The sequence below is a fragment of the Salmo salar genome, chromosome 10 (assembly GCF_965601325.2).
Source record: "Salmo salar chromosome 10, fSalSal1, whole genome shotgun sequence".
In the NCBI taxonomy this organism is placed as follows: Eukaryota; Metazoa; Chordata; class Actinopteri; order Salmoniformes; family Salmonidae; genus Salmo; species Salmo salar.
The window spans coordinates 75,052,501-75,072,379 of NC_138300.1; the positions used below are offsets into that span (position 1 = coordinate 75,052,501).

A 19,879-nucleotide genomic window follows, 5' to 3' on the forward strand; every position below is an offset into this window, starting at 1 on the left:
ACACACACACACACAGACTGACACACACACACACACACACACAGACTGACACACACACACACAGACTGACACACACACACACACACACACACACACACACACACACACACACACACACACACACACACAGACTGACACACACACACAGACTGACACACACACACACACACACACACACACACACACACACACACACACACACAGACTGACACACACACACACACACAGACTGGCGCACGCACACACACACACAGACACACCCACCCACACAGACTGGCGCACGCACACACACACACAGACTGGCACAAATACACACACACACACACACAAAGACTGGCACAAACATACACACACACACACACACACAGACTGGCACAGACTTGTACGTTGATGGAAATACAAATATATTAGACTAGAGAGATAGATAAGCCTAGATAAACAGATCAGGAGAAAGAAGGATACGCTACAGTAGTTTTGTAGTGCTGCAGTTATAGCCTTTGTGGGTTTGCCCTTGCATGTCTGATTAACCTTGTGCAATATTAAATCTCTGTAAAACCACATGCTGTGCAGGAAGATTAGCAAGCACTATAAGAAGGGAGAAACATCTGGGACAATAACATACTTAAATAACATGTTACAGATGCACACACACACACACTTCTCTATTTCTGTCTAGTGGATTAATTTGGTGTGTTGTGAAGAGTACGGCAGATTATTTTGTGGAAATGTTTTCCATTGTTGCTTGTACCTAATCTACATTATGTAAGGATTTGAACAACATTGTGTTTTTATATTGTCCCACAGGGTGTACAGCTCAAGATCAAGAGGGGAGAATATTGTGTGTGTTTGTGAAGGGGAGGGGCAGGGGGGGTTGACAGGAGGATAAACCCATAGTCCAGATGAAATGCATATACTTTATACATTTGATTGATTGATTGATATAGCGCTGTGATTGGAGCAGACAGTAAAATACAGTGGGGGGAAAAAGTATTTAGTCAGCCACCAATTGTGCAAGTTCTCCCGCTTAAAAAGATGAGAGGCCTGTAATTTTCATCATAGGTACATGCCAGCTATGACAGACAAAATGAGAAAAACAAATCCAGAAAATCACATTGTAGGATTTTTAATGAATTTATTTGCAAATTATGGTGGAAAATAAGTATTTGGTCACCTACAAACAAGCAAGATTTCTGGCTCTCACAGACCTGTAACTTCTTCTTTAAGAGGCTCCTCTGTCCTCCACTCGTTACCTGTATTAATGGCACCTGTTTGAACTTGTTATCAGTATAAAAGACACCTGTCCACAACCTCAAACAGTCATACTCCAAACTCCACTATGGCCAAGACCAAAGAGCTGTCAAAGGACACCAGAAACAAAATTGTAGACCTGCACCAGGCTGGGAAGACTGAATCTGCAATAGGTAAGCAGCTTGGTTTGAAGAAATCAACTGTGGGAGCAATTATTAGGAAATGGAAGACATACAAGACCACTGATAATCTCCCTCGATCTGGGGCTCCACGCAAGATCTCACCCCGTGGGGTCAAAATTATCACAAGAACGGTGAGCAAAAATCCCAGAACCACACGGGGGGGCCTAGTGAATGACCCGAGAGAGCTGGGACCAAAGTAACAAAGCCTACCATCAGTAACACACTACGCCGCCAGGGACTCAAATCCTGCAGTGCCAGACGTGTCCCCCTGCTTAAGCCAGTACATGTCCAGGACCGTCTGAAGTTTGCTAGAGAGCATTTGGATGATCCAGAAGAGGATTGGGAGAATGTCATATGGTCAGATGAAACCAAAATAGAACTTTTTGGTAAAAACTCAACTCGTCGTGTTTGGAGGACAAAGAATGCTGAGTTGCATCCAAAGAACACCATACCTACTGTGAAGCATGGGGGTGGAAACATCATGCTTTGTGGCTGTTTTTCTGCAAAGGGACCAGGACAACTGATCCGTGTAAAGGAAAGAATGAATGGGGCCATGTATCGTGAGATTTTGAGTGAAAACCTCCTTCCATCAGCAAGGGCATTGAAGATGAAACATGGCTGGGTCTTTCAGCATGACAATGATCCCAAACACACCGCCCAGGCAACAAAGGAGTGGCTTCGTAAGAAGCATTTCAAGGTCCTGGAGTGGCCTAGCCAGTCTCCAGATCTCAACCCCATAGAAAATCTTTGGAGGGAGTTGAAAGTCAGTGTTGCCCAGCGACAGCCCCAAAACATCACTGCTCTAGAGGAGATCTGCATGGCGGAATGGGCCAAAATACCAGCAACAGTGTGTGAAAACCTTGTGAAGACTTACAGAAAACGTTTGACCTGTGTCATTGCCAACAAAGGGTATATAACAAAGTATTGAGATAGACTTTTGTTATTGACTAAATACTTATTTTCCACCATACTTTGCAAATAAATTCCTTAAAAATCCTACAATGTGATTTTCTGGATTTTTTTTCTCATTTTGTCTGTCATCGTTGAAGTGTACCTATGATGAAAATTACAGGCATCTCGCATCTTTTTAAGTGGGAGAACTTGCACAATTGGTGGCTGAATAAATACTTTTTTCCCCCACTGTATGTACATGTGTCATGATTATCTCTGTGTGAATGTAGGCTGGCACCGTGAGGGACTCCATGGCCAAATCCCTGTATAGTGCCCTGTTTGACTGGATCGTCTTCAGGACCAACCATGCCCTGCTCAACAACAAAGACCTGGAGGACAGTGCCAAGGTAGGATTTATCCCTACACTACCAGTCAAAAGTTTTAGAACACCTACTCATTCAAGTGTTTTTCTTTATTTTTTTCTATTTTCTACATTGTAGAATAATAGTGAAGACATCAACACTGTGAAATAACACATATGGAATCTTGTAGTAACAAAAATAATGTTAAACAAATCAAAATATATTTTATATTTGAGATTCTTCAAATAGTCACCCTTTGCCTTGATGACAGCTTTGCGCACTCTTGGCATTCTCTCAACTAGCTTCACTTGGAATTATTTTCCAACAGTCTTGAAGGAGTTCCCACATATGTTGAGCACTTGTTGGCTGCTTTTCCTTCGTACTGCGGTCCCACTCATCCCAAACCATCTAAATTTGGTTGTGGTCGGGGATTGTGGTTGCCAGGTCATTTGATGCAGCACTCCATCACTCTCCTCCTAGTCAAAATAGCCCTTACACAGCCTGGAGGTGTGTTGGGTCATTGTCCTGTTGGAAAAACAAATGATAGTCCCACTAAACCCAAACCAGATGGGATGACGTATTGCTGCAGAATGCTGTGGTAGCCATGCTGGTTAAGTGTGCCTTGAACTCTAAATAAATCACAGACAGTGTCACCAGCAAAGCAGCACCACACCAGAACACCACCTCCTCCATGCTTTACGGTGGGAAATACACATGCAGAGAACATCCGTTCACCCACACTGTGTCTCACAAAGACACAGCGGTTGGAACCAAAAATCTCCAATTTGGACTCAAGACAAAAGGAATAATTTCCACTGGTCTAATGTCCATTGCTCGTGTTTCTTAGTCAAAGCAAGTCTCTTCTTCTTGTTGGTGTCCTTTAATGGTGGTTTCTTTGCAGCAATTCGACCATGAAGGCCTGATTCACACAGTCTCATCTGAGCAGTTGATGTTGAGATGTGTCTGTTACTTGAACTCTGAAGCATTTATTTGGGCTGCAACTTCTGAGGCTGGTAACTCTAAGAATGTATCCTTTGCAGCAGAGGTAACTCTAGGTCTTCAATTCCTGTGGCGGTCCTCATGAGAGCCAGTTTCATCATAGCTTTCAAAGTTCTTGAAATTGACTGACCTTCATGTCTTAAAGTAATGATGGACTGTCGTTTCTCTTTGCTTATTTGAGCTGTTCTATCTTCTGTATACCCCCCCCCCCCACCACCACAACACAACTGATTGGCTCAAACGCATTAAGAACGAAATAAATTCCACAAATTAACTTTAACAAGGCACACCTGTTAGTTGAAAACCATTCCAGGTGACTACCTCATGAAGCTGGTTGAGAGAATGCCAAGCGTGTGCTAAGCTGTCAAGGTAAAGGCTGGCTATTTTGTATTTTAGATGTTTCCATATGTGTTATTTAATATTTTTGATGTCTTCACTATTATTCTACAATGTATAAAATAGCAAAAATAAAGAAAAACCCTTGAATGAGTAGGTGTGTCCAAACTTTTGACTGGTAGTGTACACACACAGCACGCATCAAGTCGTTCATGTAAGCACTGGCATACGTTCCCTCACACAAGCACGCATTCATTCCTTTACACACATTCTTCACACTCATGCAAGCTCTGACACACACACATACATAATATACAGTTGAAGTCGGAAGTTTACATACACCTTACATACATTTAAACTCAGTTTTCACAATTCCTGACATTTAAAAATTCCCTGTCTTAGTTAGGTCAGTTAGGATCACCACTTTATTTTAAGAATGTGAAATGTCAGAATAGTAGTAGACAGAATTATTTATTTCAGCTTTTATTACTTTCATCACATTCCCCGTGGGTCAGCAGTTTACATACACTAAATTTGTATTTGGTAGCATTGCCTTGAAATTGTTCAACCTCAGTCAAATGTTTCGGGTAGCCTTCCACAAGCTTCCCACAATAAGTTGGGTGAATTTTGGCCCATTCCTCCTGACAGAGCTGGTGTAACTGAGTCAGGTTTGTAGGCCTCCTTGCTCGCATAAGCGTTTTCAGTTCTGCCCACAAATTATCTACAGGATTGAGGTCAGGGCTTTGTGATGGCCACTCCAATACCTTGACTTTGTTGACCTTAAGCCATTTTGCCACAACTTTGGAAGTATGCTTGGGGTCGTTGTCCATTTGGAAGACCCATTTGCGACCAAACTTTAACTTCCTAACTGATGTCTTGAGATGTTGATTCAATATATCCACATAATTTTCCTGCCTCATGAAGCCATCTATTTTGTGAAGTGCACCAGTCCCTCCTGCAGCAAAGCACCCCCACAACATGATGCTGCCACCTCTTTCTTTTGGTCTGTGGCTCTATTTAAAGGTCTCTGTTTCTTTGTTTCTGTTATCTGAACTGAATATGTTTCACTCTGTCTCAGTTTGCTTCACGGTTGGGATGTTGTTCTTCGGCTTGCAAGCCTCCCCCTTTTTCCTCCAAACGTAACGATGGCCAAACAGTTCTATCAGACCAGAGGATATTTCTCCAAAAAGTACGATCTTTGTCCCCATGTGCAGTTGCAAACCGTATTCTGGCTTTTTTATGGCGGTTTTGGAGCAGTTGCTTCTTCCTTGTTGAGCGGCCTTTCAGGTTATGTTGATATAGGACTCGTTTTACTGTGGATATAGATACTTTTGTACCAGTTTCCACCAGCATCTTCACAAGGTCCTTTGCTGTTGTTCTGGGATTGATTTGCATTTTTCGCACCAAAGTATGTTCATCTCTAGGAGACAGAACACGTCTCCTTCCTGAGTGGTGTGACGACTGCGTGGTCCCATGGTGTTTATACTTGCGTACTATTGTTTGTACAGATGAACGTGGTAGCTTCAGGCATTTGGAAATTGCTCCCAAGGATGAACCACACTTGTGGAGGTCTACAATGTATTTCAAGGTGTTGGAATTTTCTTTCTGAGGTCTTGGCTGATTTCTTTTGATTTTCCCATGATGTCAAGCAAAGAGGCACTGAGTTTGAAGGTAGGCCTTGAAATACATCCACAGGCACACCTCCAATTGACTCAAATGATGTCAATTACTCTATCAGAAGCTTCTAAAGCCATGACATCATTTTCTGGAATTTTCCAAGCTGTTTGAAGCCACAGTCAACTTAGTGTATGTAAACTTCTGACCCACTGGAATTGTGATACAGTGAATTATAAGTGAAATAATCTGTCTGTAAACAATTGTGGGAAAAATTACTTGTGTCATGCACAAAGTAGATGTCCTAACCGACTTGCCAAAACTTTAGTTTGTTAACAAGAAATGTGTGGAGTGGTTGAAAAACGAGTTTTAATGACTCCAACCTAAGTGTATGTAAACTTCTGACTTCAACTGTACGTACGCAAAAAAAACACATACACACACAAACATTACACATGCTCTGACGCACACAAACACACGCTTTCTCTCTCTCTCTCTCTCTCTCTCTCTCTGTGTCACTGGCTCACTCGCACACACATCATTTCATCACAGGCCAGTAGAATTCGTCACGTTTTTGCACTGTGGTTAAGATTGCATAGGCTGTGTGTTCCCGCAGGGCTTGGAGTGGCGAAAAACCAGAGGAGCTTGTTAGCTGTTAGCTGGCATGCTAACAGACGTTACACTAACAGACCTTTTTCTTTTCTTACCTGCCTCATGTCTAGCTCTATTGACCTCTTTCTTTTGGTCTGTGGCTCTATTTAAAGGTCTCTCTCTGTTTCTTTGTTTCCGTTATCTGTACTGAATATGTTTCGCTCTGTCTGTTTTGGTGTGTACTGAAGTTGCATCATTTTTGCTGCGTGGGGGAGGGGTCACTGTGGCAGCTGACTGGCTTTGCCCAGTGGGCATGCAAAGGATTAGATCACAGATCACATTTGCTTCTCTCCTCCCAAATGCGTGCCTGTGTTTGTGTCCACATGTGTGCCCAGAAAATTGAGGCAGATGGCATGATGGCCTCTTCTGCTTGTTTTGGTGGTGCTCAACAGACGTGTGTGTGTGTGTGTGTGTGTGTGGGGGGGGGGGGGGGGGGAGCGCAGATGAGGGTAGATTTAGACTGCTGTGGTTTGGCGCAATGTTAGAGGCACTGTTGTGTCCCTTAGCCGTCTTCTGTCCCACAGTGCTGTCTGATGTGCTCAGCCAGACCGCTAGACTCTTGAGACATAAAATATTGGAGCAGAGTTGAACATCCATCTGTCACTCACAATTTGTCATCCCCCTGTCTTTATTGGGTCTTAACAATTGTACTCTTTTCATGAGGCCTGCATAGAGATAGCCTGATGGTGTAGACAGTGACATATGGTGCACCGTTATTCCATTATGTTCTGCTTATGTAGGTTTTGATGGAAGGTTCATCAAGAGCTCATTGTCTTTTTTTCTAAATTGAGTATTATTTATTAAAATGTTTAATATTTGATCAATGCCAAATTGAACTGAACTCTCTCTTTCACTTCAGATTCTTTCAATTGGAGTGCTGGACATCTTTGGCTTTGAAGACTACGAGAACAACAGCTTTGAGCAGTTCTGCATCAACTTTGCCAACGAGAGGCTCCAACACTACTTTAACCAGCACATCTTTAAGCTAGAACAGGTAAGGTCTCTTTCTCTCTCTTTCTGTGTGTCTGTGTGTGTGCTTATGGACCACACTTCAGGTCAACGACAGAATAAAGTGTGTTCAGTCGTACTCCGGACTGGCATACAAGTTTTAACTGTTTGAACTACAGTGTTGTGTGGACAATAACGTCTCCTATTCAATCCAATGCTGTGACTGTAGAAATAGGAGGAAGCTGCGAGTCTATCCATCATGGAATATTGACTTGAATGCGAATGTCCATTCTAGTAATTGTATATTGCTATAGTTGTGACTTATGGCTTGTTAGCTGAGATGTGTGAACACTTAACCTGAAAGCAGTGACTGGTCTGCCTGTTTACAGGTTCCACAATGGCTATTGTGAGGTCTGTTGTCATTTCCTTTCTATAGTACCCTCACCTTGGTCTTATTCGCTGGGCACAAAATAGCTCACACCCGGCCGTTGTGTGTGTTAGCGTCATACTATGTGTGAGAGCGTGTGTGTGTGTGTATATGTATGTCTGAGCTTCAGAGTGGGTGTGTGTGTTAGTCTCACTGCATTGAATCTACTCCACATTCCACAACATTATGTTTGTAGATGATTTCTCCAAAAAATGATAGGGCTTTTTATCGCTTCAGATTGAAACCGTAGCTGAAAACCACAGAATGAATAGCGTTGTGAAAAAGGGCTATTTCCTCATCGTCGGAAGGAATGCAGTAAATGCATGGTTTACGAGGTCTGGAATTTACGCACTCAAGAGGTTTCCAGGCGGGGTGTTTTGATTTGGTTTTGATGAGGATGTTTTGGCCCTCTTGGCTACCGACTCGAGTAACGCTGCCTGTCTCCCCTCTGTCTGTGTTTACCACTTATAATGACCTGGCGATAAGCTTGTTCTATTCTTGTTTTGTCTGCATGGTGTTTATTGTTTTGGTTTATGTCCCATTTTAGCCTATTTAGGCTAGCACCCCAGTGCCTGGCTTATGAGGACTTTTGAGTTTGTTAATTTGCTTATTGCATACTAGGAGAACTTTTGAGTGTGGTATGTTTCTTATTCTAAGTTCTGGGTGTTTTACCTTTCTTATGCAGACTTTTCAGTGTGGTAAGTTTCTTTCATGGGCTTTTGAGTATGGTAAGTTGCTTATGTAGAGCCGTACCAAATCCGCGTTGCGGACTGAATCACAGAATCCAGACATTAAAACGCATTTCAACAATATTCAAAACTGTACTTGGTAGGAAATCAACTAAATCGATTGAACTTATTAGAAAATGTATTAATTTGATCATAAGACAGTTTATCATGAGACATTAAACAAAATGTGTCAGTGATTCATGTTCCCTGCAACTTTCTGAACAGGCAATGGCCGTGTCTGTGACACGCGTGTAAGTCTACCCTTTGTGTAGCCGTTAGCGATGATGCTAACGATAACCTTCTTGTTGAGATGGAAAGGCTTTCCCAAAAACCTTCTAAATGAAATGTTATTTTACGAGGTAAACTATGCCTACCTGGCAGGATGATATCATGATTATTTGCAACAATCCAGTGGCCTTTTGTTTTGCAAACTCCGTAATAATAACGTGCGCTACAGAAACCCCGCTGACCAAAGAATGGTCTCTTGCTGGTGCGCACTTGAATTGAAAGGAAACTACACTCAACATTTTAGCCTGATGTGGTTTAAGCATTATTGTGGACTTCCAATTCATTTTTTTAAATTATTTTTCTCTGTACCAGGAAGTATAGTTCATCCATCCTAGCATTAATTCTATGATGCATGTTTTTATGTATTTATTCTTTATTTAACCAGTGCCCGTATCCACAAAACATCTGAGAAGGAGTGCTGATCTAGGATCTTTCCATATAATATTATTTATTATGATCAAAACTGATCTTAGATCAGCACTCCTACTCTGAGACGCTTTGTGGATACAGGCCCTGGTCCCATTGAGATAGGAATGTCTTTTTCAGGGTAGCCCTGAGTCCTTTAGCTGCTGCTTGTCATTGCTGTGACCGTCATTTGCATCAGAAACTGTGCCACTACTGTTACCACTCCATGACTCACCACCTGCGCTAGTACACGTACCTACTAACACACTGCCATTACTGTGAAATAGCAGGGCAGAAAGGGCACACACACACACACACACACACACACCACACACACACACACACACACACACACACACACACACACACAGCTGCTAAGTGGTTGCGCTAAAGCAGGACCTTTTTAGATTCACTCTTCTGTCAATTGATCAATTGATTTTGTCTGTAATTGTGTTTGAGTGTTGTTTTCATATCTAATCAGGTAATCGTTATTTTACCGTAGGTCTTTCCCTCTTTGTCTAAGTGTAGACTAATGTATGTGTGGTTGAATCTCTCTGTTGTTTCAACCATCGCTACACTGCATGTAGGGCTTATGCGGTGACCGTATTACTGCCACATCGGCGTCATGAAGGCAGTCAAATTCCACGTGACCGTTTAGTCACGGTAATTAGGCTTCTCTAAGCTCTAATGCTGCTGATGGTCATTAGTAGCCTACCAAACTTGCTAACGACCTGGTGCTCAGCACTCTATTGTCCCTCTAATCACTCTGACATCAAAGCAAATGTAATAAAAAAATCTAATAAAACACTTCATGTTGCTCAACATTTCTATAAAAACAGAGTGATGGCCTCTATTAAAAAGAGGAGGATCCCATCAGGCTAGGCCCACTATATTTATTTCTCAACTCTCCTAATATTAAGCACATTGCTTATCACTTGTCAATTATATATATCACTTGTTAAGGATGTCCAGCGTAAGGCAAGAAACAATGCCTTTTTTTGTTCACTTTTTCCAATCGTAGTCGCACACCTCATGTAGCCTAGCCCATAGGCCTATATGTTTTAATAAGGTTTGTATCACAACTAAACTTAAAATGTAGCACAATAATCCACTTTACAAGGGGTGTAGAGCCAGCTGGCATACATAAGCAGTGCGTGAGTTTCAAGTTTGGGGAAGATCATTTTCACCATAAAAATGCACCTTTAGAATAAAAGCATTTACATGCATAATCGCATTTACGGTAACTTTTTGATAATGGTGTTTTCCCGGTAATGGAACATTCGCGCTTATAGCCTACTGCCGTGTGCGCATTGCTGTGTTTATAATGTGAAGAAATAGCCTAATAGTTTATCAACATTTTAAGCTAAATGTTCTGATCTGTTGCGTCTGCCTCATTGCTTAAAAAAGCTTTTGGGATGCTAATGGTTGTATTAATTTGGGATCTATCGCATCCCACAACTGTCCCAGAGTATGTTTGGAATATTTCCTTCTCTCACAGAATAGGTCGACTTTTGTACTATGGGGGTTAGTAGATTGACATAGGCTAGTGCTTTTGCTGTTCGTTAGGCTTACTCATCTTGTTGGCTGACGAAAAGTAAATTTGGACAGTTCTTCCAATATCTTCAATATGCACCTCGGAATTGGATAAGGATACGTGCAGTTACGTCCCCGAAGTGTCTGTCTTCACTTGTAACATGTGAGAAAAACCCGATCACATGATGGAGAGCCATGTGAGTGAGAGGTGCTTCCGAGCACGCAGCAATCATGGAGAAGGGAACAACGGCCACTGGCCGCAAAAGGCATGGATCTTTTTAGGGTGCATTACGGCCACTGCGCAAAAAAATAAATAAACAGAGCTCATGCCTTTCAAGCGACTTTTTTCAAATCATAATTTACTCGCATCATGCAGCCTTAGTGTATTAAAAATCAAAACATATAGCCCAATGTTTGTAGAACTAAAGTTACATGAATAACTCTAGATTAAGCATAAAGGGGTACCTATTTCTTCATTAACCGTTCAACACAGAATAGCCAAATGTGCTCACTCCCTCAAATCGTTTGGAGAAAATATCCTTTCTATTTTATTTAGCTTTGTTCAATTGTATTCTTCATACTATAAAATAATGCCATGGAATTCTAACCAAATCTTGCCTGCTAATTGAACTAGTGTAGCCCACAGCCATTTGGCATAGCCAGATCAAGGCCTAACATAAGGACAACTCAGAGTATGCTATTCTGTTCATCTGAAATGGACTACATTTTCTTCATATCATGTTTTTTTAGACCTGTCTAAAATAATGGATTTATTGTGATGGTGTAGGCTATATTACATGGATTTATTAGACTTTTTAAAATGTAGATGTTCCAAAGGTCTGCGTCAGTGATGTGTAGGCTGTGTGGAAGCCAGGAGACGCTAAATGTATTTATGTTAATTCACGGTCAATTACCGTGAGACCGACCCGTTATTTACTTGACAATCACCCGGCTGACGAAATTTAGTGACTGCCGCAGCCCTAACTGCACGTCCTCAATGTACTTTGATTAGCATTTAGCATGTCACCCGTGAGTAAATTAGGTCTGGAGGACCTAGGCTGTGTGATGAGCTGTCATTATGAGGCTGAGACACTTGAGTTTCCATGAACACAGTAATTCTCTGTCTGTCTCTCTGTCTATCATGATGAGAAACTGATGAGCAACACTTCAGTTGTCCTTAACACAATGACATACCCTGCACCCTCGTTCTGCAGTCGACACATTTCTGATACATGCATACAACTGCGGTGGGTGTGGTATGCACTGCATGTTAGGTAGCCTACTCTGTAAACCACCGTAGCTCTCTCATTCTCATGGTAACCTCCTAAAACTGATGCTGGATAGATGTACGCTGTGATCAGACAGACAGACACGACGTCACGTTGGCTGTCGCCGCTCGTCTCCCTCTCTCCGGTCCCTGATTGGCTGTGGCAGGTCGGCGGGCGGGCCCATCGCTGCCAGCTGGAGGACAGGTGGGGGAGGGAAAAGAGCAGTGTTTTTAAATGTGTGGGCTAATGTCCCTTCACTCACAATGAAGCTCACATATAACCACCAGCTGGCATTGGCTATGTCATCTGTTTCTGTCACCTCCACCCTCCACTCTGTGGGCTGGGAACACATACACACACACATACACACAGAACATACTGAGTGTTTTTAGCCCAGCTTAGGGCCTTCACAGCAACTTTTGAAATGCACTAATTGCTCTTTTATCATAAAATGGAACCTTTTGATATGAAGTGAAATAATACAAAATGATTTTCTGAACAAATACAGCTTGTCAATTGTACAGTGTTGATTAATATTAGTTCAGGTGTAAAAACAAAATGTGTCATTTGTCATGGAAAACATTGTTGTGTAAGGCCCTGTCAAACATAACAGTAGCTAAAACCAACCAAGCCTTAGTAATTGTTATCAAGTCAGTGTTTTTCTGTTAGGCCTATACTGTAGATTTCTATCATCATACCTCACTTTTGTTTCTTAAACCTCTTTGATGTTAAGGGGACTTTGAGCATTTCTGGACCGGTTCCGACTGGCGTACAAAGCGCTCTGTGAACGTCGCAGGGTCCAGTGCTGGAAAGCCCCATCTGCCTGCTTCCCGCTACCACCCTGTCAGCAAAGCAAAGACATCACGTTTTCTGGCCTACCTAGACAAAGAATCGACGGAGCCCAGCCTGGGAGACAGCATATCAAATCAAAGTTTATTGGTCGCGTACACAGATTTGCAGAGGTTATCACAGGTGCACCGAAATGCACCTGCGATAACAAAAACAATACACCCATAATCCATATGAATCGGGACAGTTCAGCAATTTGATCAATCGTGGTTTCGTCTCGCTGTGATTATTTTCAGCCAGATTTAGAGCTCTCATTGTGAATAAATAGATGATAATTTTCTAGAATTGAAACACGGCTACTTTCTCTTGGTCACAGAGGGACGAAATCACTTTGTGCGTAAAGCTGAAGTTGTAACCGCTCTGCAAACATTCTAATGGTGTCTCTGCATCGCTGACAGGAGGCTCGGCAGAAAATGCTCTGTTGTCAGTTCTGTGAAATGGGGCCAAATTTGTACTGTCACTAAATGTGATCTTATTTGTTTTACAGTTATAAGAAAGGTGAAATCTTCAAAGTTATTTGTAATTTGATTGTTACTATATTTAGAAAGCATTTCAGGTACTTCAAGCCCTATTCCCCCACTTACGTTAAATAGAAAAAAAGTTTTCGTAATATTTCTATTATTTCCTTGAGCTTTTGTCCTCAAAAGTGAGTACACCTCAGTAATGTATAACTATCTCTATCAGAAAGGTGAGTTCCAGACCTTTCTAGAACTATGCCGCATTACTAGTTATTGTTAATGGCTATCTCATGAAAATAATAACTTTTGGGTATGTCTATTTAGGCGGAAATCTACATTTTGCCATAATATTCTGACACATGATCAGGACCTGATCCTTGTGATGGCCAACTAGTAAGTATGAAACTGCCACTTAAGCATTTACCCCAAAAACATCATCCCTAATGTTGCTTTAAGGGGGTTGAAGTTTATTATAAGTTCACCCACAAGTTTGGCCCGGCATAGTTATTGTTTTTTCATTTGGGAGTTTATTTTACAATAGAAACTGTGGAGGTTAAATTGAGTACCAGGCCCTGTGTAAGGGTTGCCAGATTCTGAATGATTTGTGTTTGTGAATAGTAGTGTGGTCATGTCCCCTCCCTCCCTCTGACGTTTGAATGAAGAAAAATACTACACACTTCTAATCCCCCTCCCTTGCTCTGGGTCGAAGTTGCACAGATCTAGGATCAGCCTACAATCTCCAAATCCTAATCTGATAAGATCCTGATGAAATGCAAAAATGACCTCAGATTAGTGTGTAGGGTCAATTTATTCCATTCCCCCTTGCTTGCGCTCAATCTAGGATCAGCTATCCAGTTTATCCTCCCCAAATCCTAACTTGAATTGTTAGGGTGATGACATGAAAAAATTAGTCCTAGTCCTCTTCCCCCACACTGGGCCCTCTCACCTCTCCAACCAATCAGTTACTCGTATCAGCAGCGAGTATTTGAGTGTTTACATTTGAACAGTGGCCAAAGCAAATAGGACCCCACCAAATAGTGTTACCCACAGGGGCCCGACTCCAATGTTTACACCGCCATGCCAATTGCGACTTAATCTTCGCTCCGTATGAAAATGATTTACAGACGTATCCGAGCTCAAAAGCACTTGACCACAGCCTCTATGCAAACAGTGTATCACATTCACGCACTCTCCTGAGATGTATAGACTTCTCACCAACTTGAAGAAAACATCTGTGCTCTGGTATCTGTGTTTTAAATCAGAGGGCGATTTCAAATCTGCCTTTTTCTATGAATAATTGTGTAAATAGAATGTCAGTGCATTCATAATGCATCACCCACCCACTTAAGTCTGTAAACTTAATGAAATGGAAAATGGCCGTAATTTTGATAGGATTTCATTAGCTTTACCGGTACTGCCTTATTCCAACCCCGTAGCTTCTATTTCCGGTCAGTGAGTTCAGCTTACGCCTTGAGTACGTCATCACTATGAGTCATGTGGACCAGTCTTAAGTCCCAATCCTCTGACTCCTTCAGAACTCTCTGCTCTACAGTATTAGCACAGAGAAAGTAAACTACCCTCGCTAACACCAATAGCCTTGATCCCATATCTATTTATCCTATGTTGCCTCTTTCCAACTCCTATTGGCAAGACTGCACTAACAAATCTGGGATCAGGCTATACAGAGATGCTCCATGACTCACAATGCCGTATCTCTACTGTAGCTGCTTTTAAAGGTTTAAAATCAACATAACCTACTCCCCTCTACAGACCCAGTGTTCCTCCCTACACTTGAATAAACCACCATTTCATTTTATAGTAACGAGAGAGAGCCTGCTTCTGTCCCATACGGCCCTGGGCCGTTAACACTGGGGCAGCCTGCCAAGCACAATACAGCATAGGATGCAGAGAGAGAGCAGTGAAAAAGATGAGAGTGCAAGAGAGGGAGAGAGAGCAAGTGACCGAGAGCGGGGAGAGAGAGAAAGAGAGCGACAGAGCACAGGAAGAGAGCACAAACTGCAGTAATAGATGATACGGCCATAACCCCTGAAAAGCTCTGTTGCACATAAAACTTATGTTCCCCTCTGTAATACAGGAAGGTTTAGGCCTTGATTGCTTTGCCCTGTGTTTAGTGCAGATTTGTCATGTCCCAGGTTGGAATTTCTTTGTAAATTCTAAAAATAGAAGAATGTATTTTGAACTTTTGTCTTTTGTGATAGATAAACACAGGAGCACTGTCATAATGAGACGGTATTGTAATGCTTCATGATGTGAGTAAGTTGTATGTACAATTTCATGGGTATAGTTTGCCTCTAGCTGCCACTTGGGCTGAGGAATAGAAAGGCTTATTTCCTCTAAAACGCACACTAATGACTAATTTGTCATTTCTGGTTCCTTTTTCCTTTTCCACAACCTCTTTTCTCTAACTACTGCATGTTAAGAAGGCTTTTCTTAGTGTGCTTGACACATAGGGTTTAGACCGCAGAGAGAGAGAAGAAGGGTAGGCATGTCAAGTCGCACACATGAAAGCATGTTCCTGCTTCAGCTGGCCACACCGTAAGCCCTGCTAGCCGCGGAGATGGGCGTCCTGGCTAGTTCCACTTCCTGGTCCTCTGTTGTTGTTGTGAGGGTGTCTGACCCAAAGACGCACACGATGACTCCCACAGGGCTTCTGGGTCATACTACAGTAGTCGGAGAGCTCGAGGGGCTTAGAACACCCAGCTAACATACGTGACATGCACCCCTAAACCTGTTTATATCCCCCCGCAGGTGTCATAAACTGGTGGTAATCCAGACTTTCTTCGTGACGTTACACTGTAAAAAGTCTTGCCCTAATTTTTTTTTTGGTGGGGGGGAAGTTAATCCTTAAGAGTCTATTGACGCACCCATGCGTCAATCTAAGTAACATAATACAAAAATCGGCTAGCAAAATCCGTCAGTTTAAGCTAGAGATGTCAGGTTTGGGCAATCCACCGCATCCGCCTATGCCGGCCTGCCGCATCTGCGGTGGAAGGTGGCCGAGCTGCAACGGTGTTTATCGGACCATGAGACGAAAATCGGTCTTCTCACGAAAATGTCTTTAGCGTCCAAACGGCACTCATCTGAAGGTAACCCATACAAACGAAGGGTTGGAGGTAGTTTTGTGCCAACAAAATACGTGTCCAAAAAAACTAAAGTATTTCCTGAGACAGAAACTTCAAAACATTAGTCAAAAAATAAATCATAAGGAATATATTTTTTTGACATTTATTAATGTGTTGTTCAATGCATTTTTATGGGCTAGTAGTAAAGACCAAACTCAATATTTTATCTAATAATCTTTTTATAATTTTATTTTTAGACCTAAAGTGGTCCTAAAATAAAAAATCTAATAGCTAAATGATCCATGATCCATCTTAAAACAATTCCAATTCGTTGTGCTAACGCTTGTTAGCAATTGCGCTAGCGCTGGTTAGCAACATCCTTCAGAGACTTAAATTGAATTCACGAGTTTATCTGACTCTGGGGAAGTAGATAAAGGGCCTCATTGTCAAAATCCCGAAGTGTCCTTTTAAAGTTATCAGAATGTACCATAACAAGTGGGATTATTTTACTGTTCAATCATGTTGTTTCTCTGCTGCATTCCACAGACTTTTGACTTGACATTCACATGAATTGAATAAACTTTATTGAGTCCCAAAGGGGAAATGTTATGTATTGGATGATTTGTGAACAACTTTTACCGTCAGCACTATTTCTGACACCACATCACTGTTGTCCCCCCCCTCAGGAGGAGTACAGGGCAGAGGGCATCAGCTGGCACAACATCGACTACATCGACAACACCGGCTGCATCAACCTCATCAGCAAGAAGCCCACTGCGTTGCTCCACCTGCTGGATGAAGAGTGCAAGTATGTGAGCTGTCACGTCAAAGCCTTTCTCTTTTCGCCATTCCTTTTTTTTTGTACACCTCTGTCCTAGTTAAAGCAATACCTCAGGGCAGTTTCCTGCAATGTCACATTAAGATGTGTACTTTTGTTCCAAAACCTGTAAAAAGGGTTTGTTCTCGAGTGTCCTCAAGCTCCTAAGAACATAGTAGTTGGGAAGGATTAGGCAGGGCTCAGAAGATGGTGCTGGTTATATACCGTCAGGTCCAACATTATTGGTATCTTTTGTTTGCTCTTATGGACTTCCCTTTTCAATTCAAACTACAGGTTTTCAATGGGGTTCATGTCCAGAGACTGAGATGGCCTCTGCAAAATGATGATTTTCTGGTCAATTAACCATTTCTTTGTGGATTTTTGATGTGTGCTTGGTATTATTGTCTTGCTGGAAGACCCACTCGTGGCCAAGTGTCAGCCTCCTGGCATAGGCAACCAGGTTGTTGGCTAAAATGTCCTGGTACTTGGTAAAGTTCATAATGCTGTTGACCTTAACAAGGGCCCCAGGACCAGTGAAAGCAAAATAGCCCCGTAACATCCAAGAGCCACCACCATATTTTACCGTAGGTATGAGGTACTTCTCAGGATATGCTTACGTTTTTGGATAAAACCTGCATGAAACCTGCAACCTGTTTGAATTGAAGAGGGCACTCCATAGGCGCAGACAAATTATATCAAGGATGTGGAAAGATTCTGTATGGAGGGATGGCTTAAGATCCCTCCCAAAGTGTTCTACAATCTCATAAAATGTTTGAGAAAATAGGCTGTGTCAAAGGGGGGGGGGGAGTTTAAAAAAAAAGACAAATAAAAATAGTGCAAAAATGAATAATTTTTACCCCTATATTTTTAAGTATTACTTGTATCTATTTTCCTGAGCATTACAGTAGTATAAAATAATATCATTTTCAAAAAATAAATTGCATACAGTATAGCTCAGTGTTTGTATTATTTATTTTATACAGTCTTTTATTGCCAATCATTTTTGACCTGACTGTATGTCAAACTTCTTTAGAACAAAGCCAATACCAAACCAAGTTGGTTACATTGATGGGCCTACACATTTATAGTGACCTTAGTCTCCCTACTTAGTCACCCCGCAGATTACAGACAAGATGAGGAATACAACAGGCTCTCTTCATTACTAGTGAAATGCTTGATTGATTACAGCTTTAGCCAGGCTAACTTAAGCACATAAAAATGATACTCATTCATACGTTTGCCTTTTTGGGGCACATGTACGCTTTCGCTCGCCCTTTTTCAAAGCCTCTCACACAGGCCACTTCACAATACCATCTCAATCCCACATAAATGAAAGTCAGCCACGCACACAAAAACACACAGGACCACCATGACTGTATTAGCCATGCTAAGCTAGCTAGCCTAGCCTAACCTAGCTATTAGCGCTGCTAACCACTTAGCCCAGAACACTCATCTGGATGTAATAACAAGTGGATGAATGAGTGTGGGGACTGCTTTCCCAGAGCCACAAGGTCAAAGAGGGATCTTTTTCCCCTCTTAAAGGCCTCCCTCCCGGGCCTCTCACGTGATTTATATCATCATATGGAGGAACGCGATGCTAATCATTATGAAGCAGCCCAGAACCCACTTAAGATTTCATAATTTATAGTTAAGAGACCGCAAGCTAGCTGAAGCAATCAGACTCTCTCAAGGATAGCATTTGCTTCCAGGGGCCCTACTACAGGTTAGTCCATTTATAACGGGCCAGTGACACGTTCTCTGACCCCAAGGGGAACCAGGATGTGTCATAGCCTCCGAGGCATGTTTTAGTGTATGGTGTGTAGTTTACTTGAATAAGGGAGCACGCTACTTTGTACAGAGCAGAGGAGTCCCACAGCATGCTTTAGCTAAAGGGCGAAAGTTTGCAACAATGTGTAAGATAGAAAAAGCTGAGACAATTTACCCCGGGATACCATAGGCTTATAATGTTTGTTATACAGTCCCCAACATATTTATTTGGATAGTGAAGCTAAAACCATTAATTTGCTTTCGAGTTCAAATGTTTCATATGAGGCGACAGAACAGAATGTCACCTTTTTTTAATTTGAGGGTATTTTCATACATATTTGTTTTACTGTTTAGAAATGAAAGCACTTTATGTACTGTATCTACTCCCCCCCATTTTGAAGGTGTCTTAAGTATTTGGAAAGATCACACACAAAGGTCATACCCCCAAGACATTACCAATGATTGGGGAGGTTAGCATTGGGGGGGTGGGTGTATGATATATATGCCTCTAACTTTCTCACTCATTATTATTCACGATTCATTCATGATTATCCGTTATCATGGTAGTATCCACATTAATGTAGAAGTGTTCAGAAACATTTTATTCTTATTTATAATAAAAGTAACTCGAAAATGACACTTTTTTTTTTTACCATTCATTTTTTGGGGGGGGCACAACATAATCTGAAACACAAAACAAACTGCAAATGCATTCAACAAGTTGGTAGAGTCACAAGCTTGATGTAGTCATTGTGTGCTAGGAATATGGCAGCAAATACTACACTTTTGACTACTTTAATACACATACAGTGCATTTCAAAAGTATTCAGACCCTTTCACTTTTTCCACATGTTACGTTACAACCTTATTCTAAAATGTATTAAATAAAATATTTCCTTCATCAATCTACACACAATACCCCATAATGGCAAAGTGAAAACAGGTTTTTAGATTTTTTTGTGCAAATTTATAAAAAAATAAAAAACAGAAATACCGTATTTAGATAGCGATGGGTCTGAATACCT

The 19,879-nt window shown here is 41.6% G+C and overlaps 1 protein-coding gene across 10 annotated transcripts in view; it reads left to right on the plus strand.

The window, feature by feature from the left end:
* Window positions 1-19,879, plus strand: part of myo9ab (myosin IXAb) — a 230,216-nt gene that overhangs the window by 150,079 nt on the left and 60,258 nt on the right. For all 10 annotated transcript variants that reach the window (XM_082957151.1, XM_082957155.1, XM_082957152.1 and 7 more), the window contains 3 exons: window positions 2,612-2,728; window positions 7,143-7,277; window positions 16,957-17,078. In XM_082957151.1, coding sequence (XP_082813277.1) covers window positions 2,612-2,728; window positions 7,143-7,277; window positions 16,957-17,078 — 374 coding nt within the window. The remainder of the gene's footprint in view (window positions 1-2,611; window positions 2,729-7,142; window positions 7,278-16,956; window positions 17,079-19,879) is intronic.